At 38.8% G+C, this 25,678-nt stretch overlaps 1 protein-coding gene across 8 annotated transcripts in view; it reads left to right on the top strand.

Moving 5' to 3' along the window:
* The window catches only part of CCSER2 (coiled-coil serine rich protein 2), a 127,265-nt gene that overhangs the window by 60,526 nt on the left and 41,061 nt on the right, over positions 1–25,678 (top strand). For 7 of the 8 annotated variants that reach the window (XM_043988175.1, XM_043988176.1, XM_043988173.1 and 4 more), the window contains exons 5-6: positions 7,394–7,556; positions 14,530–14,725. In XM_043988175.1, the coding sequence (XP_043844110.1) occupies positions 7,394–7,556; positions 14,530–14,725 (359 nt within the window). Of the gene's footprint in view, positions 1–6,461; positions 6,655–7,393; positions 7,557–14,529; positions 14,726–25,678 lie in introns of those variants that run through there. The other variant, XM_043988181.1, reaches the window with a different exon arrangement.

The following is a 25,678-nucleotide window of genomic DNA, read 5'->3' as shown; positions in this document are numbered from 1 at the left end:
ATTTTCTTCTCCTATGTTTTCATTCTTTCAACATGATATGACTTCAAGATCTTTGTTATGTCCATATCCTGATCAATTTCCTCTAGATTTACTCCAGTGATTTTTCTTAAAATTCATTAGCAGCTAGGTGGCAAAGTGGATAGAGCACTGTATCTCAAATCAGGAATACTGACTCAGGAAGAGTTCAAATGTGGCTTCAGATACTTAATAACTGTGTGACCCTGGGCAAGTCATTTCACCTCTGTCTGCCTCAATTTCCTCATCTGTCAAATGTGGATAATAATAGCAGCTACCTCCTAGGGTTATTGTAAGGATAAAAATATATTTGAAAAGTGCTATATGAATGCTGGTTATTAACAATAATAATTTAAAAAAGGAATCTAATGCTTCTGAAATCATATTTGCCTCCTTACATTAGGAACCCAGCTTGTTATCCATCCTTAGCATGTTTTTGTATAGTATTTAGTGCTGTATTCTTTTTTGTTTTGTGTTGTGAATGTCTGAGCATCTCCTGTTTTTCCTTCTACATTATAGCTGCTTTTTAAGGTATTTTATGTAGTGATAAATCCTTGGAGTTGGTATTAAATACTTTTTGAGCTGGTGGATATATGTAGGCAGTTTTCTCCCTCTCACTTCCTTTCCAGTTTAAAGTTTTAGAGGCTTGCAAATTTCTAGGCAGATACATTTTTTGACAGCCCTTATTGCAAAGATACCATCTTTGCCAAGAGCTTCTCATTCCTATGTGTTAAGTTAGGTTCTGAAAATCCAGATCCTGTTCTGAGAGGCCATCTTCTTAACAAGCTATTTACTTCTTCCTTAGACTTTCTAACTGTAGAATAATATTTATCTTGTTGGTGAATTTTTTGAAATATACTTTACTGGAGTCAAAGATAGATAAATAGGCCTAACATTCTCCTCCTTCACTATTATTTGGCTTCTCCCAAGGTTTATCATTTTCATATCATCAACCAGTTATTCCTAATTGGTCCAAGTTAAATTTAAGTGTCAGTTCAGTTTTCAGCAAAAGAAGTCAAGAATTTTTGAGATGCCCTGTTTCTTTTTAGCAGAATGACACATAACTACTGTATTCTCTAAATTTCCTAATCTTTATTAGGAAGGCATCATTCATATCCTTTCTCTTTCTGGATGTTCTGTAGCATATTCCAAAAATAGCATTGCTTTTGTTCTGAAGGAATGTAGGGATTCTAAAAGTTTGAGGTGATGAAGCACGGTATTCTAGACCAAGGGAACAGTCCTTGAGCAAAGGCATGCAATAGGAATCACATGTTCTCACAGTTTTGCTAGAGAACACCAAGTGGGCCAGTTTCTCTGTGTAATGATTGGAATGATGCCACCTCCTGGAGACTTGCTGTGGGAAAGCTCCACCATAGCACAATCACTGGCTGTCTCGGAACCATGAGATATGGTATGATAACCTTTCCATAACATTTTCAGGTGTCATGAACACATACTAAATTTGGCTTTGATCCAGACACATGGTAGTAAAAAGTGTTACAGATTGCATAACTACCTCAACCCTCTATTGGAAGTCTAAGGATATAAAGGAGGGAATGTAATGGAATTTATTAATTTGATCATTGACAATGCTATGCTAAGGTTTAGTAAAAATCCAGCAATTCAATCAGTTAAAGAGAATCCAGCTTTCCAGACCAGAGTCCAGAATCCAGTTTTCCAGACCAGAATCCAGCTTCTTCCTGATGACATCTTACCACTTCAAGAAGACAAGAGAAATCAGAGACTCTATATGAACTGTTTTGTTTTGTTAGTTTTTACTATCTCCTTTCTGTTATAATATACATCATCTGTAACATGTACCCTCTGCAGAGGCCCTCCCTTTGCAAGACTAATGTCAAAGCATCGGTTCATGAGGACAAAAAAAAAAATCGCCCCTCTGGACAAAACTTTCTTCTCTTCCTTTTCTATATTGTTGTTCACATATTGTTAGTTAGCAATAGTTATTATATTCTTTTTACTGTTCCGTCAAGGAAACATTTTGTTTCTTGAGGAACAAAAGGGGGGACTGTAATGATTGGAATGATGCCACCTACTGGAGACTTGCTGTGGGAAAGCTCCACCATGAGGAAAATGCCTCAGAGGCATTGTGGCTTTTCCTTGGCGTCAGGAAATGACGTTTGCTCATGGGTGCTATCTATCAAGGCTACCAGCCAATCAACTTGAGGAGCCTCCTATGGTCTGGGAGGAGACAGGAAGGAGGAGAGGGAGCCTGCGCGGAGAGCTCTGGGACTTTTTGAGTTCCTGACTTGGTGGTGGTGGCGGCAGAGGACTTCACAGGAAATTTGAGGCAAGCTAGGAATGCCAGGCTGTTGGAATTCTGTTCTCAATCTTTTTCTTTCTATTTTTCAATAAACCCTTAAAAACCTAAACTCGTTTTATCAGTGATTTTAGTCAGTTTCCCCCAAAACTGGCGGAACAGATTAGAATCCACATTTAGAATCTTAAATTACACATCTGGAACATGGAGTGTTTGAAAGACTGAATCAACTGAAATAAGTCTAGAAAATGAAGTTGGAGTCAGATTTTAAAGGACTTTAAATGCCAATTAGAAGACTTTTTATTTTATTTAAGAGTCAATAGTTCAAATCCAGCCTCAGACACTTAATACTTCCTAGCTGTGTGACCCTGGGCTAGTCACTTAACCCCAATTGCCTCACCAAAAAAAAAAAATAGTCATTAGGGAGTTGATATTTCTTGAACAGGGACCTGACTTGGCTATACCTGTGCCTTTGACAGCTTTGTGGAGGGCGGGGGGTGGGAGGTGCCGGGAAGAGACTAGTGGCATGGAGGCTGTTTGGCAAGCTTTTGCAATAACCTGAACTCTCATCATGGTTATGTGGATGAAGAGGTAATAAAAAAGATGCCATGGAGATAAAACTAGCAAGCTTTTGTAGAATTCTGTAGAATAGGGTTGATGAGGAAGAATGGAGAATGGCAAATTACTCTTTAAGTGCAAATCTGTTTGACTAAAAGGAATAGGGAGCCTGGAGAAGAAGAAGGGTGACTCGGAGGGGAAGAAGTGATTTAGGGAGAGAGACAGTGAGTTCTGTAGGAGCTACACTGAGGGAGAGAGGAGGGCTAGATATATGTATTTGGGAGTTGTCTGGATGGACCATAAAAGCTGATGAGATCACCAAGAAAGGATGTAGAGTAAACAAGGCCTACACCAGAAACCTGAATTAGATCTATATAGGGAGGTGACCTAGGGATCATGATCCTGAAAAGGAGATGTCAGTTAGGAGATGTTCTGGGTCATTGCCCAAAAAGGCAAGAGGAGGATAGAGACGTAAGGGGTGGTCAATAGTAACACATGATGTGGAGAGCTAAAGAAGAATGAGAATGTAGAAAAAGCCAGTGGATTTAGTAATTAAGAAATCTTTGATAATTTTAGAGAAAGCCGTTTCAGTGAAGAGGTGGGGTTAGAAACTAGAGTGCATGGGGTGGAGTGGACTGTGAGACAGAAAAGTCAAATAAGTTTTTCCCTAGGCTTCAGACTCTGAAAAGGAGAATTTGAGAATGCTAATGGGAAGGAATGGCAGAAGCCAGTGATCAACCAGAGGCTAAAAGTTCAGAGAGAAAGGGGTGAAGATCAAAGTGGCAGGTTCTTAGAAACTGAAGGAAGATCACAGGCATATTAGAGGGATTCTGGGTAAACCATGAGGTCACATATGGGCATCATTGCACACAAAATCATATTGTGGGACGTGGCTTGAGAGCCTAAGAATAATGTGAGGTTGTATGCCTTAAGAAAGGCTTTGAGAAGTGAATAAATGCTTTTATTGTAAATGAGAGGGTATAGGAAAGGTAAAAGGGGTTTTGAGAGAGAGAAGGGAGTATGATCCAACAGTTGTTGAGCAGGCTGGTGTGTAGATGAAGTGGCGTTTGGCCATTGGGGCTGAAGAGTTCAGAGAACAAGTTGTTTAGATCATCAGCATGAATGTTGAATTGTCTCTGAGAATGGTGGCAGAGGAAACAAGGAAGGAAGGAAACAAGCATTTATTAAGTATCTATTATGTGCCAGGTTATATGTTCATCATACCACCTAATTGCCAGGGAAGGGTAAAGAGAGGAACACTGAAGACAGGTACTAAACAAAGTTGAGAATAACTAATGTGTTTATAGCAATAAAAACAAGGAGAATTTAGCATGTAAAGAATGAATCTCACCAACAACAAAAAAATGGAAGTAGAAAGTGAGAGGTGGTACAGTAGAAGAGCACCAGCCTAGAGTCAGAAGATCTGAGTTCAAATCTAGCTTCAAAGCCTTACTAGCTCTGTGACTCTGGGCAAGTCATTGAACTGCCTCAATATCTTCCTCTATAAAATGTTATAATAATAGCACCTATCTCCCAGAGTTATTGTGATCATCAAATGAGATAATAATTGTAAAGCACTTAGCACAGTGTCTGGCACATAAGAGGTACTATATAAATGTAAGCTGCTTTCATTATTATTGTTGTTGAAATGGTCTGAAGAAAGCAGTATAGAAGCATGCCCTTGCCCTCTCCTTAGCTCCAGGAGTAGAGGTCAAAGAGGAAGAGTGGATATCAAGAGCCATGTGAAAAGAATACTCCAAATCGCCAACTAATAATTAGAGAAATCAGGGCAGCTAGGTGGTGCAGTGGATAAAGCACCAGCCCTGGATTTAGGAGGACCTGAGTTCAAATCCGGCCTCAGACAAGCTGTGTGACCCTGGGCAAGTCACTTAACCCCAATTGCCTCACTAAAAAAACCAAACAAAATAATTAGAGAAATCCAAATGAAAACAACCCTGAGGTTCTTTTCACAACAATCAGACTGGCAAAGTTGACAAAAAGGGAATATGATGAAAGTTGGAAGGGCTTCAGGGAAAAAGTTGTATTTATGCATCATTGGTGAAGCTGTCACTTTGTCCAGTCATTCTGGAAAGCAATTTAGAGCTAGGGCCAACAGATTACCAAACTGTATATAACCTACAAAGAACTAGGAACTAAAGGAGTGCTCATCTATTATTAGGGAACAGTTGAACAAATTATGGCACATGAATATATTGGAATACTGTTACAGTATGAGAGATGATGAGAGGGACAGTTTGGGGGAAACTTGGGAAGATGTCTATGAATTAATGCAGAGTGAAGTGAGTAGAACTAAGAGAACAACATATATTGTAACAACAACATTGTAAAGACAAACAATTTTGAAAGACTTAGGACCTCTGAGCAATACAATGACTGTCCACAGTTACGGAGGACTGATTTCCCCTCAGGGTAAAGAATAAGATAGATATAGAAATTTTATTTATTTATTTATTTATTTATTTATTTTGCCCCCCCCCGGGGGGGGGCATTGCCCATGCAGGAATCTGTTTTACTTGACTGTTTATTTGTTACAAGGGTTTTTCCTTTTTTCTTTTCCAATGGGGATAAAGGAAGAGAAAAGTTTTTGTTAATTGAAAAAAAATTAAATAAAAAGCTACTACATAGTTCTTATGATTATTTTTTATTCTTATTTATTCTCTACTTTGTGGTGCCCTACACTTTTGCCATCCCTCATACTTGAGTGATTTAAAAAATTGTTCTCTGAGTGAGGTTCAATTTCCTTGTGGTTGTGTTTTTACTATTAACTTGCTCACTGTCGTAGAATATTAGAGGTGGAAGAGACTTTAAAAAAAACTCCCTCATTTTAGAGACTGAAGCTTACAGAGGGCAAATGAGTTGCTTAAGGTCACACACTTGGATCCAAGAGCCAAATACTAGAAGTCCTTTGTACTGCATCCTAACAGCTGCTCCTCCTTTATTTTATTTATTTTTTCACAGAATTTTTACAGAGGTTAACACTTACCTCAAATAATCTCAAATTCCAAATTAGGAGAGTCTAACTAATGAGTTTTTACTGTGTAGTTCAATGTAGTTTATGTGAGTAACTTTGCAGGAAAATCCATTGTGTAAGTGTTTCTAATTTAAGTTTGTTTTTTTTTAACCTCCAAAAGCTAACCTAAAAGTTATATATTTTTAATGTCCTTCACTACCATTTTGTATTTATTTAAAAGATTAATCTACTTCAATACATATCATTACATTTTTATATATTTAGAACATTTGGGTCAGTGAGCTGAGTGTTTGCACTTTATCATTTTTACAATTACTATGAAATACTTCCATTAGGGGGCAAGATCTTCCTTTTTGTTTACCATGGTGTCGTCATTTAACTGCCCTTCAGTTCTAGAAGCTATTGTTCCAGCCCATTTAAGAAATAGTTGATCCCCAAATCACACTGACCCTGAAACCTTTTTGTTAGAAGTTTTGGCATGTAGGTGAAGCCACTGCAATCACTCCCCTCCCGGAAGTGGAGAAGCCTTTCTGGATCTGCGTGGCTGGGACCGTGCTTAGCAGTATTTTTAGAAGCCTTCCTCGCTCAACAGCTATGTAAGCCCTGGGCGAAGATGGTAGTTTGGAGTCACAGGGTAAACTGGGCTCCTTTCCCAATGTGTGCAGGCTGGGAGCTAAGCAGGAAGGAAGGCCTGTTTATCAAGCTCGGCCATGCTACTATGGCTGAGTAGGCAGCACAGCAGCACAATGTTGCCCTGGGACAAAGCAACTTTTTCACTGAGTGGCCAAATATGTGAGGAAAAAATTTGGGGGTAAGTGAAAGAGAAACTTGGACGATTGTGTCGAGCCTGGTAGACGTTTGTGGGGCTGGGATTCCAGGGAGTGAGCGCTGCTGCTGGAGCTAAGTGCTGGCTTTGTCTCCAGTGGCTTTTTAGACTTGCCAAACAGTTTGCACTAGGAAGTTAACAGAGGTACAGGGAAGCAGTTTACTTTCTCAAAATGCGAGCTTATTTTTTTGTTTTGTTTTGCTTTGTTTTGTTTTTAATTTGGGGATTTGTCCAGAGATAAAGGTGAGCCTACATCTGTCTCATTTTTAGGCAACAGTGGTTCTTTGCTTCCCTTTGGTAGGGACACCTGACATTTTTCTTTTCTTTCTCTTCATTTTTTACTCTGAAATCAGAAGGGCTAGCCATGATGACAGCAATTTTGGGGGAAATTATTGCTGGGATTTAACGTGTAGAACATTAATTATAAGAATAATAAATTTTGTTTTAAAGTCTTCTAGAAATCAGTCGGTGTTACTTAAACAATTGTAGAGCACGAGTTTTGTCTTCACCGAAACTTGTATTATTGTCACTGATTTTCCCCTCAATGTGCCTGCTTTGAAAAATGTAAGTTATCTCAAAATAACTCAATAGAAAGTCTTGACATTTTTCCAAGAACTTTTCTGTCGATTTTTAAGTAGCATGTGATCAACAAGCTGTAAGACTTATTACTTTATGTAGTGTGTATAAATGTGAATAACCAATATTATTTTTGACTCTTGTCTAGTGGAGTGTGAGAATATGAACCGCTTTGATGGATCAGACAGAAATGTTCGACAGCATCAGGAAGGCTTTTGGAAAAGGCCACCCCAGAGATGGAGTGGCCAGGAACACTACCGCCTGAGCCACAGTGACAGCTATCATCAGCATGGGAAAACAGACCTGAGCAGGTAGAAGCCTGTTGCTAGCTTGCTTCCTAGTTAGTATACACAGAGAAATTCTGCACAATGACTTTTTATTCCCCAGACTTGTGTGCCAGGTTTTCTGAGGCACACAAAACATTCTATTGTCAAAGCAGCAGTGGTTGTGGATAGAAAACTAGGAGCAAGGATATTTTGTCATCACTTCCCTCTGTTAGTCCTTGTGGCTTAAAGCCCCTTTTCATTAGCTTCATCACAGATTTTATCCATGGCTAAAATGTAGACTTTAGGAATGACCTAAAACTGGTTCTATATTGATTTAATATTTTATTTCTTAATGTTTATGATTCTTCTTGCTTAAAAGAGAAACTCATGTGGCTGTGATTTTGTCTGGCCTAGGTACTGATTATAACCCCTTAAAACATAGTAGAGTTGCTGTGGCCAAAAAGAAAAATTAATATCCCTGCAGCCAACTAATTGGCTGCTGATAATAATAATAATAATAATAATAATAATAGACATTTAAATAGCACTTAGTATGTGCCAGTAACTGTGATAAGTGCTTTACAAGGAACATCTCATTTAATCCTCACAATAACCCTGGGAGGTAGATGCTATTATCATTTGCATTTTATAGGTAAGGAAAGTGAGGTAAAAGGAGGTTAAGTGACAAGCCCAGGTTCACACAGCTAGTAAGTGTCTGAAGCTGGTTGTCCCTTGAATACTTCATGACAGTATTAGGAAGTGATTGTTACAGTCCATTTTGTTTCTTACTGAGTTGGAATTTTTCAATGGAGAGCTATAATGAACTCTTTATGGACTGTATGAAGTGAAAGGTGATATTATGTCATGGAGAAAGCTGTTTCTCTCTTGATGGGTAGAATCTGTTCTCATCTGTTCTCATCATGATAGCTAAACACTTTGACTTTAAAGTCATTCAAATCACCTTTCTCTTTTTTATTTATAAGATAGGACTCCTTTTGATATGTCTTGTTTAAAAATTGTAAATGTCTGTGGAATTAGTAAGGCTAGGTTATAGGACATTTCTGTGGTGTACATAACAACTGAGTTCCACAGGTTTGTCATAGAATTACAGTTGCAGGAGTGGGGAGGGGGCTTTAGAATATTGCCTAGACTAAAGGAACGCATAGCATAGCGAGCAGAGAGCTGGCCTTGCAGTCAGTTTCAGCAAGACCTGGGCTCAAGTCTTGCCTCAGAAATATGCTGGCTTTGTGACCCTGGGTAATGCTCTCTGACTGCCCCCAGGCAACTGCTTAGGTCTCTAGAAGAAATTCCTTTCCAGGTGCTACTTATACTGAGCTCCAGTTTTAAAGAAAAGAGAGAGAGCCACCTCAGGCACAGCACACAGTAGGACACATTGGAGATACTTTAGATGTTCTTTAGTTAAAGGAACACATTTTCTGTGCCTGAAAGTTCAGTTCTCTGTGATACGTAGGCATGTATTTATTGGCTTCTTGTGACAATTTAGCAAAGGAGGTGGTTGTCATTTGAGTATGTGTGTACCTTCTTCAGATGGAGGGAATACAGTTATCTCTGTGGAACCTTGCCCAGCCTCCTGCAAAGCTCAGGAATCACTTCCACAGCCTTCTTCCCAGATGACCAGACAGTCTCTGCTTGAATACATTCAGTGGCAGAGAACTAAATAACAGTGTATGTCTATATAGTATTTTGAAGTACTCTCAAGGCAGTTCCTTCCACTATTGGACAGAGTTCATTCTTCCATTGTCCCCCCCCCCCCAAATGACTTCATTTCCAGACCTTCAGCATCTGGTTGACCCTGTTTTGGATACCGTTTAGTGATGGGTTCTTTTGGTTTTTTGTTTGTTTTTGTGGGGCAGTGAAGGTTAAGTGACTTGCCCAGGATCACACAGCTAGTAAGTGTTAGGTGTCTGTGGTCGGATTTGAATTCAGGTCTTCCTGAATCCAGGGCTGGTGCTTTATCCACTGCACCACCTAACTGCCCCTGTGATAGTTCTTAAAGTGTGGCACCCAGCACTGGAGAGAATGCCCCAGGTATAATCTGATCACGGTTGAGAACATTGTTAATGTAGTCTAAGATTGGGTTAGCTTTTGTAGCAGTTGTGTTATACTGTTAACCCAGTAAAAAAATTCCTCTGCATATACCCCATATCAGAAATGTGGTTTAAAAAATAATTTTACTAACTTTAAAGCTATCCATGTGTCCTATCCCTTGATTTCACAATTCCCTAACCTCTTTAACTCTCCTGATGGTCCTCCTAACCCCAGTCATCTGCTCACTGGTGTGAGCACCACCTGGATTGGATGCAGGTGTGTCAGAGCAAAGCCCTGCTTGTAACTCAGCCTGGGGCTGAGACTTCAGGTGCTCAGTTTATCCTGGGGAAAGACGGGAGGTTCGAAGAGTTGCTGCTTTTATGGACAGGAGAGCTAGCTTCTGTGTCACCCAAACTTTGGCTCAAATTTGGCCTCTGACACCTGCTGGCTTTGTGAGCCTGGGCAAACCCCCCCCAGTGCCTCGAGGCAGCTGTCTCTGAGAAGTGGAGCAGGTGCTCTTGTGCAGTCCTAGAGGGAGTTTCCCCACCCAGGAATTCCCTACCTAGACTTGTGAAATCAACTCCTGTCAGAAAATCTAACCAACCGTGCATGCATTATGTCTCCCCAGAAAATTATAAGCAGAGGGGCCACGTCTTAATTATTTAATTATTAAATGAAAAGAATTGGACTTGAGTCAAAGGACCTCAGTTTGAACCCACTTTTGTGGAATTGTGGGCAAGTCACTTCACTGCTCCTAACTTCTTTCTCTGTAAAGGGGGGGGGGGCTTGTTTGTTAATATTTAAGGACCTATCCAGCTCGAAGTTGTAGCTATATTTCTATGAATAGATTTATAGATTTATATTTATATTGACTGACTATTCCATGTCTCTTCAGCTTTTTTCAAGTCTCTAGCTTTTTACCCCCAATTTCAGTCTCTGGCCCTGTCCCCCACCCCAGTTCATGCAGGAGATGACTTCCTATTTTATTGGGCAAATCAAGACCATCAGGTGTGATTACACAAATTGGCTGCATTTCCTTTTCCCCTTCCAGTCTGAGAATATTGCCTTTACAGAAAACATTATTAGAAACAACTTCGATAACTGGGAAATTTTACATTTAAATCAATGTCAATGAATGAAATAATATGAGTCTTTAAGTTCTTTAAGCCCCCCTCAGGATTCTATACCCATTCATTCTTGTACAGTTTTCCATATGTGGTTGTAATTTTCCTGTCCTCCATTCTTCTGATTCTGCTTCCTTTATTCTGCATAATTTCACATTTGTTTCTCAGATGTGTTAGTCTTAACTGCATTTTCACTATTCCACTATTCCATTCCCCCAATTTTTGTTTTTGTTTTTTTTTGGGGGGGGGGTTGCGGGGCAGTGGGGGTTAAGTGACTTACCCAGGGTCACACAGCTAATGTCAAATGTCTGAGGCCAGATTTGAACTCAGGTACTCCTGAATCCGGGACCGGTGCTTTATCCACTGCGCCACCTAGCCACCCCCCCATTCCCCCAATTTTTAAAATGATTACTTCTTTGCTTCTTCCATATAACCTTGCTTTCAGCCTTTTGCAATGACATTTTTATGTCACGAAAGCCTTTGAATAGTTTTTTTTTTAAAACAATACTTCCTAGGGATATTCCTAATAATGAAGCCATTATCAAATTATGTGACTATTTTTTTAATGTTTATTATATGCTACAAAAAAATTCAATGTTTGAAATTCCATCAGCCATGAATGAGTGGACCCATTCTTTCATAACCTTTTTAACATTGAAAATTCATTGATTTTAATATATATATATTTTTTACCAATTTGGCGAATGTAAGGTATTACTTTAGAGTTGTCTTAATTTTCGTCCCTTTCATTAATGAAGTTGAACATGTTTTCAACTGATTATCATTCATTCATGTTTATTCTAATTGTTCGTATCTTTTGACTTATCCATTGTGGACTCGGAGTCATCACTGTCACTTTTTCCAAATACATTTTAGATATCATTTTTATGTCATATTTGCCATATTTTTCCATTTCCTTTTAATTATATTTTCATTGTACAGAAAGTTTTTAATGTAATAAAATGCATGTTCTGTCTTCAATGCCTTCCATTTATAAAATAGAAATAAACAATAAATCCATAAAATTATATGTATTTAAAAATTTTATAAAAATAAAATTATAAGATTTATTAAAATTTATAAAATTTATAAAAATATATTTATAAAAATAAAATATTAGTTTCCCCTCTGACTTAGATAAATATACCATACCATTCCATTTTTTCTACAATTTTTAAAAAGTTTTCTCTCCACATGAAATCTACTGAGGTATATTTAATATAAGGCAGTAGCATCAAACTCAAATAGAAAATAGCTCCGACCAGGCTTCGTTTTTGATGTAGAAAATCACAAATTAACATTATCTATGTTGTATTTTTATTTAGTTTGTTAAGCATTTCCCAATTACATTTTTTTTTTTTGTGAGGCAATTGGGGTTAAGTGACTTGCCCAGTGTCTCACAGCTAGTAAGTGTGTGTTAAGTGTCTGAGGCCAGATTTGAACTCAGGTCCTCCTGACTCCAGGCCCGGTGCTCTATCCACTGCGCCACCCAGCTGCCCCTCCCAATTACATTTTAAATCTGGTTCAGGTCATACTTCAGGCATGGCCACTTTTACCCCAGGCTGAATTTGACACCTCTGGTGTAAGAGGTGTGGTCCAATTTTTTTTCCTACCAAATTGACAATCAGCTTTCCCCAAAATGTTTGTTAAATAATGCGTCTTTGTTTTATAAATAGTTGTCTTATAGGAACATTTCACATACATTTAATGGTGTAATCATTCCATTTCTTTGCTCTCTCTTCTCTTCTTGTTACTAGAGTTGTTTTTTTTATTTTAAATTTTTTTTTTTTGGTGAGGCAATTGGGGTTAAGTGACTTGCCCAGAGTCACACAGCTAGTAAGTGTTAAGTGTCTGAGGCCGGATTTGAACTCAGGTCCTCCTGAATCCAGAGCTGGTGCTCTATCCACTGTGCCACCTAGCTACCCCCTGTAAATGAGTTTTTTTGTTTTGTTTGTTTTTGTTTTGTTTTTTGCAGGGCAATGGGGGTTAAGTGACTTGCCCAGGGTCACACAGTTAGTAAGTGTCAAGTGTTTGAGGCCAGATTTGAACTCAGGTACTCCTGAATCCAGGGCCGGTGCTTTATCCACTGCACCACCTAGCCGCCCCTAAATGAGTTTTAAAAATTATTTTTTCCTGCCCTTTATTACTAGTAGCCTGTGATTTGACTTCTAAATTTTCAGTACCAATACTTCTAATATCTTTTCCCTTTCTCATTGCAATTGCTAGAATTTTTAATACTATGTCAAACAACAATGGTGGGAGTGTGGGCATTCTTGCTTTGTTTCTGTTTTTGGTGAGTATATTTATCAGTTAATATGTTTGCTTATAGCCCAAGGCCCATGGCTCTTTATTGTATCTAGGAAAAATGTCTTTATTCTTATTCTTTGTAGGAGACATTTCTGATATTAACCCATAAAAGGTGACAATAAAAAGTGAAATTATAAAATTTGGTGTAGTGTAAAAATATGAAATAAAATATTACTCAATAATGATGCATTAAGAAAATTATTCCTCACAGTCAAATGGGGTTTCTACCAAGCTTACAAGACTGGCTCAGTATCAGAAGGACTATCATATCACTATAAAATATATAAATAAAAATTTGTCTACAGAACCTCTTCTCCCCCAACATTTATTTCTGTAAATAGAAGCAGAAAATGCCTTCAGCAAGGTCCCCTTCCTTTCAGAGGCTGATCCTTTCACCTTTGTCCTCTAGCTTGTTTCCTCCCACCTCTTTGGGAACTTTGTTTTCTCTATTTTACCTCCCCCTCTACAGCTTCTTGTGTTGCTTTTCTCTGGCCTTCAGACACATACAGATTGTCCCTTTCTATTGCCCCCTGTAACCTATCATCCTGGTTTTTTACACTATCAAGATTGCAGAATGAATTGTCTCTGCTTGCTGCCCTTACTTTCTTACCACCTAGTCTCTCCTTTATCTCCTATCATCTGGGTACTCACTCACGCCCACTAAATATACTAAAATGATAATCTCCAAGGTCAAAAATGACCTCCCGCTTGTTTTTGGTAAACCCTCAATTTAATTAGCTTCTTTACAGTTTGGGACAGATTAACTCCATTTGTTCAACAAGAATTTACTGGGTACTTTTTGTAGGCAAAGAGCTTTGTGTTTATCCATTCGGAGAATGAAGAAAACAAGATACAGGCTCTGTTGTCATGAAATTTACTATCTCGTAGGGAAGCTAAGATATATCCATGGAAATATTACTCCTTTAACATATGTATAAAGTAAACATGTAGAAAAGTATTAAGTTCTATGTCCACAGGAAAGAGTGATTGATTGCTCCTAGCTCGGCAGGAATCAGAAGAAGCTTTTTAATGGAGGAGATAACATTTGCATTTAAACTTGAAGGCTGGATAAGAATTAGACAAACAGAGTTGGGGAAAAGGAAAAAATGTTTTATTTGTAGGATGTAACCAAATGCAAGAAGGTTGGAACAGTAAGTGAGATGGAGATATAAGCAGGAGACAGGCTCGAGGAGCTCAAAGCAATGTCTCTCCATCAAAATTTATCATGACCAATATTTATAGTGGACCGTGTGGGTGTGTTTGCATGGGGGGAACTTTCTGATGAAAGGAAAACCTTAGGTAAAGCTCTTCTATTCTAGCATTCGTTTTCTTAAACCATTGCAATCATCTGTGCCTCAGTCACACTCTTTTAAAATTTGACCCTTTTGGTACTAGTGTGATTGCTTAGTAAAATTGAGTAAGTTGATAGAGAGGAGTTCAGCAATTAAAGGGCCTTATAGTAACTAGAAATTATTTGGTCTCAGCCCACATTTTCATGCTGAAAAAATTGTCTTGTTTGTTGTTGTTGTTTTTTCCAGAGGATCTCCCTATAGGGAATCTTCTCTGGGTCATTTTGAAAGCTACAGGGGAAGCAGTCTTTACCAGGGCCCTCGGATGTTGGTAGATGTACCCGAACACACTGTGATGCTGGATGAAATGACTCTTCGGCACATGGTCCAGGACTGCACTGCTGTAAAAACCCAGTTGCTTAAGCTGAAACGTCTGCTGCATCAGGTCAGTGTGTATTAAGCACTTAAAATGCTAGCAGTAGGAAATCAGATTTACTGGCCGTGAGAGATGGGTGTGGTTAATTTCTCTTGTTACTTCAGAAGTGTGTATTTGGATTTCTTTTAAACAAGAGCGCCTGTGGTATCTGAGATTATTTGAAATAAATGTGAGGAAAAGAGACTTAAGAAATCTTTAATTATGGAACATGTGTGATAAAGATATAGATAAAACATTAAAGATACTGCATAATGTTGCTCTTAATGCATACCATGTTTGAATAATGTCATTAATACACGATAGCCAAACCCCAAACTTCATGGTAATGTTGTTCTTGATGGTGGTTTTGTCTCCTCCTTGTCCCCAGAGAACCCTCCACTCTCTGGTAGAAAGTGGAAAGTCCATCCAACAGGATAAATGGTTTCTTGGCAGGTTCAGGGTAACAGATTGTATAGAGTATAATCTAATAGAGAGGTACCCTTCTTTCTGAATCTCTGCCAACTGGGCTATCCTGCTCCTTGGTTTCCAGCATGCGAGATGATATTTGGCATTTATAGAGGTTGGGGGACAACGGGGAAATGACATGGATCAGAACAGGGAGTAAAGGAGAGGGTTCTGTTAGCTGAATGAATGAATGAAATATTGCTAAAGCACTTACTATGTGCAAAAAAACTGGCCTAAGTGCTGGGGGCACAAATAGAAGAAGTAGCTGTCCCTTCTGTCAAGGGGCTCACTTTCTAATGGGGAAGACAACACCAGGCAAGGCAGATGGAAGGGTCCTCTGGTCCTTGGGATGCAGAAGCAAAGCAGATGGACAGGCTTCTTCTTTAATGATATTCCCCCCAATAAAATCCTGTCAGTTTCTGATGTTGAATCATTTGACAGTGCCAAGGACATTGGTGACAAGAACTTTCTCTTCTGGGTCTTCAGTAGTTATTCCTGGGAGCTGAGTTAGCACTAACCAGAGGGATTGAGAATGCATGGAAGTAAATGTCAGATCTGAGGAAAGTCAAGAGGGTCTGAGGACTGGAGAAAGGGACAGTGGCAGGTGAAGCAGTTCAGCTCATATTGAGCCATTATTATCATCACCAGAATTTATAGAATACTTTATAAATATTATCTCATTTGATCCTCACAACAGTCTTGGGGAGATTGGAGATATTATTATATTTATTTTACAGATGAGGAAACTGAGGCAAATAGAGGTTAAGTGACTTGCCCAGGATCACACATCTAGTCAGATTTGAACCTCAGTTCTTCCTGACTCCAGGCATGATGCTATATCCAACAAGCTATAATTGCTAAACTCTAACTTTAGACTCGGGGAGGCACTCAGGGGAGGGAGGGAGCTGATAGACCTTGCCCTTTTCAGAAGGGAAGAGATTTCTTATTCTCTAGGGCAGGGCAAGAGAGAAATGGGGCGGGGGGGGGGGGGAGCTGTTTGGAAGGGGTGGGGGCGGAGAGATTTGAGAGAAGAGAAGAATCAGGGAATACTGTAATGATGTTTTTATAGTCTCTGTGCTTTCGAGCTATTTACAATTCTTATTTGCCACCTCACAGACTTTCTGTTATGATATCCACTAATTTAGTTTACTTCAGCAAACATTTAAATGCCTCATGTCACATAAGAACATTGTTCTGGGTGTTTACAAATTACCAGAGATCAGCTAATATTGGGTCTCTACTTTCATGGTACTTATAGTTTAGGAGGAAAATATAATAGATACCCTAATAACTCTAAGAGAAAGTCGTGCATGATAATTGTAGGAGTTGTAATTAAAGAGTTTTGAGCAGAGGAATATCACACTATGTGGATTATGGGATCACAGATTTATAGCCAGAAGGGACTTTAGGGGTCAGTTAGATTCAGCCCTCTCACTTCACAAGTTAGCAAACTCAGGTGAGGACCCTCTCCCCCGGGTCACAGTGTTTGAGGCAGGATTTGAACTCAGGTCTTCCAGATACCATGTCCAGTACTCTATCCAGTGTACCATCTATGCACAGGAATTATCATTTCTCTGGTGCTTTAAGGTTCATAAGGAAATTCATAAGGAAAGACATCAGTGTGAATGATGAATTGGAGAGAAGAATGTATGGAGGTAGGGTACTGCTTAGAGCCTATTTTAATAGTTAACAGAGGTGATCATGTGGGCCTGTAAGAGGGCGGTGCCATAATTCGAGGGGGCTTCAGACAGAAGAGATTTGGGGGATATGAAGTGCCCTCTGTTACACTAGTAACTGAGTTTGAGAAGCAAGGCAAAAAGGAGAATCAGAAATAAGACGGAGGGTCAGAGATGGGAAATGGGAAATGGTGGTGACACTGAAAAATCATGAAATCGGAAGTAGGATCATTTCTTGGGGAAAGCTTATAAAGCTGAGGTTTGGACATAATGAGTTTGAGGTGTTGGTGGGACCTGTAGCTTGAGATCATTTATAGATCGTTGTGGGGGGGGGGGCATGGAAGATTATAGAATCATTTGGCTAGAGGTGATCATTTGAAGCCAAGGAAGTGATTTAACTTGCCAAGGAGAAAGTAGAATAAAAATAGGGAACCAAGGATGGAATCTTGGGGATCATCACTCCAATGAAGGAATAGGGGAAGATGATGAGAAGTCAGTGCAGGAAACAGTGATAGGAGAGCTGTGGTATCTCTCAAGCCAAGAGGGGAGGAAAAAGAATGCAGACATTTCTCAGGAAGGAGTGGAGGGAGTCAGACATAGTCTACCTTCCAGAGAGGGGAGCGTTCAGGACCTTTGTCCCCATAGAACCAGCTACCTTGTGATTTGCTCTGAAGAAGTACTAAATCTTTGCTTGCACATTCATTACTTATTACTTGGTGGCATTGTCGTTGGTTTTGTTATCTGGTACCACAGACTTCTGTATTTGACTTTCATAATGTAGTAAATGCTTATTTCAGCTATTGTAGATTATCTGTGTTGTGGTTTATCTGCTCCACATTTCTGATCTCACTACATAGCCCCCACTTTCATACAGCATATGTTTGTATACTCTTCCCCACTGTAGAGAAGCAGGAGAAAGAGCTTGTTTGGGAGCTGGGTCCACTGGGGCCCACATCCCCCCTCTGGCTGACATATGCTGGCTGGGAGACACTGTACCAGGACCTCCTAGGCCCAGCCCCTTCCCCATGCCTACCACAGATGGCTTGTTTGACTTCTTTCAGAGCAAAGGCCCGGTCTCCTCCTTCTTGTATATCCTCCAACTCCTCCTCCTTTCTCTCCTCCTCCTCCTTTTCCATCTTCTCCACCCTTGTCCTCTTTCCCCTCCTCCCCCTCCTCCTTCTCCTCCTCCTTCTTGATAGTGCAGCGTAACCACTAAGGAATGTCTCATTGGGAACTAGACATTGGGATGGTAACTGCCCCAGAAAAGAAGAGTGTGATACAGAGAAGGCTCTTGTGTCCAGAGTGAGAGAGGTGGGTGTCCTGATATGCTCTGCTCTGGCTACAACCCCTCACCTCTGGAATTGTATTCTCAGTTCTGGATCACATTTTAGGATTGGCGTTGATGTACTTGAGCATTTCAGACTCACTTTCTTCTAGATACTTTGTTCTCTGGTTTGTGAGCACTGGGCCTGGAGTCAGGAAGACTTGAGTTCAAATGTGGGCTCAGACTAGCTGCCTGACCCTGCACAAGTCACTTCATTTCTTTTTGCTTCAATTTCCTTAACTGTAAAATGGGAATAATAATAGCACCTACTTTTTGTGAGAATCAAATGAGAAAATACTTGTAAAACATTTACCACGGTGCTGGGCATGTGTAGGTGCTATATAAATGCTTATTCTCTTCTGCTCATAATTAATTAATTCTTCTTCTTCTTCTTCTTCTTCTTCTTCTTCTTCTTCTTCTTCTTCTTCTTCTTCTCCTTCTCCTTCTCCTTCTCCTTCTCCTTCTCCTTCTCCTTCTCCTTCTCCTTCTCCTTCTCCTACTCCTTCTCCTTCTCCTTCTCCTTCTCCTACTCCTCCTCCTCCTCCTCCTCCTCCTCCTCCTCCTCCTCCTCCTCCTCCTCCTCCTCCTCCTCCTCCTCCTCCTCCTCCTCCTCCTTCTCCTTCTCCTTCTCCTTCTCCTTCTCCTTTTCCTTCTCCTTCTCCTTCTTCCAGGGCAGTGAGGGTTAAGTGACTTGCCCAGGGTCACACAGCTAGTAAGTGTCAAGTGTCTGAGTCTGCATTTGAACTCAGGTCCTCCTGACTCCAGGGCCAGTGCTTTATCCACTGTGCCACCTAGCTGCCCCCTATTAATAATTATTCTTAACCCTCCTGTAATGGATTCTTTGTATTTTGGTGGGTCTATGGTTTTCATGTTTTGGGTACTTCTGACACAGTTCGCAGCACCCTTTTACCTTTTCCTCAATGTGAGTGTTTGTCCACGTTTCCCCCTAAAATCCTCTAGAGGAGATCTACCCAATGGTCTAGAAGCCCTCTTTTCTCCTTTTAGAATATTAGTAATTCTGTTATATCCCTTAGACTTTCTCTCTAGCTGAGTTTTTTTTTTTTTCTGGGAGAGGGGGAGATTTTGTGGGATGGAGGTTCAGTGAATGCAGCATATTTACACATATATTTCCATTCCATAATTTGAGTAATTATATGGCAATAATAAGAAGGATGAAGGCTTGGTAATGATCAAATTAAAAAATGGGAGATAAAAGAGAAGTAAATGGGGCAAGGCAGAAGGTGAATCTGAAGGTGAAACAAAGAGTGGATGAAAGAGCAGCAGATTCAGTTCTCTTGTAGTAGGTAAACAAACTGCGCTTATCACTGCACGTTTGAACTGGCTCAGCACTTTTCTTACTAACCTCCGATGATAATTGAAGGAGTTTGTAACTTTCAGGATTCCAACCTGAAAGGAATAGTTAGGCCAGCCTTCCTATCAGGGGTGGTAGTGGTGACCAAATCGATATTTATCTAACCCTCAGGTTAGATGTTCTCTGCTCCCTTAGTTTATCAAACTATTCAGTTATCCATGTTTATTAAGGTACATCCAGTGTATAAAGCAGTAGAAGAAGGTATGTACAAAGATAATATACTGCCCATGAGGATAAGGCTGTTATTTATAATGGGGTTTAAATTACACAGTTTTCAGAGAAGCCATTGAGAAAACCCTGTTAGCTTTCTTCTGAATGAATCTGCCTTCTTGGGATTCAGATTAATTCACTGGGTTAAATAAAATTACATTTAATCAGCAGTACTCCAGTGGATATGTGATCTTAGTGGGGTTGTTTCTTCCAAGATTGTGTCACTTGTAGCCCAGGAGAGGCCTCCCGGAGAAAGGGCTCCTGCTCTAGGCTCAGAGGAATCCCCATTTCATCCTGAAGATGGGGTGGGCGCTGACCCTAAGAGAGGGCCGCAGCCTTTTTCACCCTTCTGGCTTGTTATGTCCCCATTCAAGAGTAAAACTGAGAAGTAAAACTCTATGCCAAGTTTAGGCTTGACTCATGTCTAGGGTCTCCTCTAAAGGGATTGCATCTTGAAAAGGTACTCGATGTACAAAGTAGATAATTAGGGGTGTGTGTAGTGTATGTGTATGCATACATGCTATTTATTTCTTACTCCACAAAATACTTAAGACATGAAACACTCTAAAATACTTTAAAAATCACCTTTCATAGATATGAATGTGCATGTGTGTATACACACATATATGTATACATATACACTTGTATATATTCTTCTCTAAGATGCTTTGGAGTTACAGAGAGCACTTCCTCCTGAGCGCTGATACCTCTGGGATGCTCGACCCCTTGTGGTCTTTTGTCATCCCCAAAATGCCAGTCAAGTTGTCCATTGATCATCCCTCACTCTCATTATGTGACTTAAGGCGTCTTTTTCAGCCATACATCTTGATGACAACTTTCTTTACCCCTCCTTAAAAGAAAAGTCATGAACACAGTGAAATTTGGAATTCTCTGTACCTTTCATCAGTTGTGTGACTGGGTTCTCCCATAGAAAACTATTAATGAGAGCCTGCTTGTGCCCTCCTCATTTTCAGCAAGAATACCTTTGATATTTATGTAAATCATTCTTATCATTAAGAGATGTAAAAGTAGTCAGCCTTTCAATCATGTTTCTCAGTAGTATACCTTCCCTTCCCACATATCTTTAGAATTAACCCCTCAGTGTTTTTAAAATTGTGGCACCAGCAGCATATTTATCCTTTGGGTTTGGCCTGGTAAAGCTGCTCATCTTATTTTGACTTTTTTAGTTTTCTTTCTAAATCATCATGTACTCATCGGAAATCAAGATAGAGTCTAAATGGGCATTTCCACTGTTATTGATCGAGGAAATAATTTGTTAGAGAAATGTTGACAACTTCCAGCTTTTTGCCTTTTTGTGGTCCTCAGTCTTGTCTTTAAGGTCTCTTCATGGAGTTTCACACCATGCTTCCAACACCTTGTTTTTCTCTTCCCTACTCCACTCTTTTTTTATGAGATGTGATGCTTCTCCTCATCTTCCAATATTCTCTTCCCCAAGGTACTGAAAGGAATTTATAAATTTTCAACCAGTGATTCTCTTGGTAGTTAAGCATCTCCCTTTGGTAAGGAAACTAGTTCCAACTGAGGGGATGTGTGGCCTGTTTTTGCCTTTTCCTTATGGCAATTGCATTGTTGCTTAACCTTCCATAGGATGTGAGTGAGAGTTCATGGGGGAGGGGTCCTTTCCTTGTTCCCTTTGACCAGCTCCTGGCTTCTTCTTTCTTTCTTTATGTGTGCTCTGTGACTTGCTGCTGTTTTGATCTTTGGTTTTGTCATGCATGCAGAGTCTATTTTGAAATGACTTCAATATCATTAAACAGTTGTTTCTTATCAGTTGAGAAGTCAGGGGCAGCCAGGTGGCGCAGTGGATAGAGCACTGGCCCCGGAGTCAGGAGGGCCTGAGTTCAAATCTGACCTCAGACACTTAACACTTACTAGCTTTGTGATCCTGGGCAAGTCACTTAACCCCAATTGCCTCACCAAAAAACCCTCCAAAAACAAAACACAAAAAATTGAGATGTCAATTTAATTTTTTGTAATCAGTTTTCATTATGTTTTGACTATTATCAAAGAAAGTATTCATAATATATAGGTGTGATGTTTCTGTATACATGTAGTTGACAGAACCTTTACCCTCTTTCATTTCTTAATCATTAACCATATTTTCAATATATTTTTCACCATCCTTCCAAGCTCTATCTCCCTTTGTGTCAAAATCATTGAGTTTGTAATTATTGAGTAATGTGGCCAGATGTAATACATTTGTAGGCTCTTACTGAGTTCTTTGTTGCTTTCTTTGCCTGCTCATCTATTACAATAAATGTTGATGTATTACACAAGGTTATCTTTATGGTGGTCTTCTTGCCTGTATTTCCCTCTCTCTAAAGCATTGTAGAAAGAGTTTCTTCTTTTCAGTCTTTTTTCTTTTTGTTTGTTTTGTTTTTTGTTTTTTTGCGGGGCAGTGGGGGTTATGTGACTTGCCCAGGGTCACACAGCTGGTAAGTGTCAAGTGTCTGAGGCCAGATTTGAACTCAGGTCCTCCTGACTCCAGGGCCGGTGCTCTATCCACTGCGCCACCTAGCTGACCCTCCATTCCTTCTTATCACTCTCATTGTCCTTTGTTGAAAGATTTGTAGAAAGTTTCTTCATCCGTCTTTAGATATTTTTGCAGCTTATCTTAGAAGTCTAGAGGTTTTTTAAACTGTAAAATAACAATTAAAACACCACTATAATATACCATTATAATTAACTCTCAAGAAATTATTGGACATTGTCTCATATTTTAAAAAAATAAGCATACTTTGCATGACCTTGTGACATTAAGATCTCTCATGTGAATTACAATTACTTACTAAAAATATTCTAAATAAATATATTTTCTTTCAATTCCAGAGTCTATATATTTGAAATGTACTTTGTCCATTTCCTTTCAAAGTATTTTTCCCAACTCTTCTACCTTTTGGGGATATATATCTTTGTGACTGAGTTACAACATATCTCAAAGACAAAATAGCTTTGTTGACCTCACTGATGATGTTTGTCAACAATGGATTTTTCAGTACTGCCAAATCCTGTAGTAATCATCTTGGTGGCTTTTTAAAAATTTCAATTAGTTATGTCTATTTCAAGTGTCTTGGAACATGTAGGAAGATACCAGTGTTTACAGCTTACACGAACCAGTTGGGTAAGATGGTATTTGTTACAGACTCTGCCCACAGTTTAATAAAACGTGAAAAGTGCTATAGTATATGAACTAGAGTCTTTCATAATGCCATCTTTAAAAGGAGGTATAACATGGATATATCTCTCTATATATTTGTCATGTTAAATTTTTGAGAAAGCACATTTTTTTCCAGACAGCATTAAGGGGAACTACTTTTCATTTCCCTAAAATCTTGAGATCACCAAGGGTTTAGGTGATGGTTGCCTTGCTAACAGGAAAATCTTCCTAAAATGGGTCAATGAATAGGGAAAGAAATTCTTCTGTCATCTTGAGTAGTGTCTTCAATCAATGCAAATTCAGTCAATGCAAATTATTATTGAGCCCAGAAATTCTGCTGAAACAACAGGAAAGCTTCCAAGATACTTAGAACTAAGTGACAAAGTGTAGTTAAGTGGGGTTAATGGAATTTTAGTATTTTGAACCCTAGGTTACGGGTAGCCTCTGGAATGAACTTTGTACTTGATATTTACATGTGTAATTAACGTGTTTATTTTCCTGCTTATGAAGCTTGAACATTCCAAGCCTTTTGAGATGGTTATCTTTTCAGTGTCCCCTAAAAAGTAAACTTTTTATTGGTCATTTTATTAACAGAATTATTCACTGAAGCTATAGATATTTTTCTAAAAGACTACCTATTCCTGTCATGTAGATAATGGCAAACATCTTAGGGAATATTTAATATTAAAAATTTACTACAGAGAATAGAAGAACAACTATGAAACTTTATTCGAATTTTGCCAGAAGTGAATTTACTTTTAAAATGCATTGTTTTCTGTTGATTTACTGTTTTGAAAATGGTAGAACATTTTAGTTTTCCTCACCCCAGGCATATTATATCAGGAATATGCAATTATAGAAATGAAATTTATATTATTACAGATATTTTTGCAATTTTTGCTTCTTGAAGGCAGTATTTTGTTTTTATCATTTTACCCCAGCACCTAGAATAGGCCCTTGCACATAGTAAGTAGATGATTAATCAATATTTGAATTGAATTATTTTAAATATCATGAATGTAATACATTCAAATCTAGTTTTATTCATTATCCTATGGAGTTAATTTTACTTTATAGGTGTGGATAGTTTTTATTATTGAGGATTAGCACTTGTAGCTTTAATGGTGACTTAGATACCATATTAATTGATCGTCTTCCCATAGATATTTGATTACTATGGTAAGAGTGAATTTTTGAGTGATAGTGAAGCAAATAGCAGTGGTAACCACAAACATATCAGCTTCCTAGCTTCTGGCGTGTATTTATAGCATAAAACATGAAACTTTTATATTGTGCTTTTCTCAGAAAAGAGGAAAAGAATGAGTTCTTCCTAGATCACTGCTAAAACATAAGAAATAGACCTCATCTTATTAACTTAGCAATAATATACATAAAAATCCAATACAAACAACATTTATTGAGTACCTATAAGACGCAAGGCACATTAGACAAAATTCTCTGTCTTTAAGGAGCTTAAAATCTTTTGAGAACAACACCATCCCAAAAAGCCACATCAAAGGTGATATTGTTCTTGTGTTGATATCTGACACATTCTTAGGTATGGGGTACCTTATGTTTGTATAGTTTCTAAAAATTTTTTTACAATATTTTCATGAACATTTTCATTCTAGGCGCCTAACATTCCTAAGAATTACATAGGTTTGTATCATTATCCTCATTTTTCAAATTACCTGAGACAGAGAACATAAGTGATTAATTCAAGGTTATACAGCTAATTTAGGAAGAGAACTTAGACTAGTCTTCTGACTTCCAAGATTGGTGCTCTTTTCATCTAATCCAAAGCACAGCTCCTTGATTAGCTTCTGAGACTCTTCCTTGCCCAAGTATATTTCTAGATTGATCGTAGATGAGTACTGACCTATGATATTTCATTGGGGTAGGGTTCTCAGTATGGAAAAACTCCCTTCATCAATGGAGATCAGTGATAATTATACATTTGTACACTGAGAGGTAGGTTAAGTGCCTTGCCTAGATTCTAAGTATGTATCTGAGGGAGACTTGAACCCAGTTCTTCCTGACTGTCAGGCTAACCATTATGCCATGATGCCTAACTTACCTTTAAAAAATTGAAAGATATATTAGATGCTAAAAATTCTACCTTAGGGGGCGGCTAGGTGGTGCAGTGGATAAAGCACCAGCCCTGGATTCAGGAGTACCTGAGTTCAAATCTGGCCTCAGACACTTGACATTACTAGCTGTGTGACCCTGGGCAAGTCACTTAACCCCCATTGCCCTGCCCCCCCCAATACTACCTTAAAGTTTCTTTTTTTAAAAAATTCCATTTTATTTTCAGTTCCAAATCTCTTTCTCCCTTCCTCTTCTTCCTCTACCTGTTGAGAAAGTAAGCAAAACAAAATTATAAATATGCATAGTTATGCAAAACAAATTCCCGAGTTATCCAGGTTTTTCCCCTTCCCCAAAATAGAAGAAAGAAAGAAAGAAAATAATATTCTTCAGTCTGAATTCTTGAGTCCATCAGCTTTCTATCTGGATGTGGTTATCATATTTCATCAAGAGTCCTTTGGAATCATGGCTGGTCATTTTCTTGAACAGAATTCCCAAGTCTTTCAAAGTTGATCATCTTTACAATATTGTTGTTATTGTCTGAAATGTTCTCCTGCATATGCCCACTTTAATCTGTATCAGTTCATGCAAGTCTTCCCAGAGCTTTCGGAAACCATGCCCTTCATCATTTCTTACAGCATAATATATTCCATTATATTCATGTACCATAACT

This window comes from Dromiciops gliroides, chromosome 2, assembly GCF_019393635.1.
Source record: "Dromiciops gliroides isolate mDroGli1 chromosome 2, mDroGli1.pri, whole genome shotgun sequence".
Taxonomy (NCBI): domain Eukaryota; kingdom Metazoa; phylum Chordata; class Mammalia; order Microbiotheria; family Microbiotheriidae; genus Dromiciops; species Dromiciops gliroides.
This window is presented reverse-complemented; position numbering and strand designations above follow the sequence as displayed.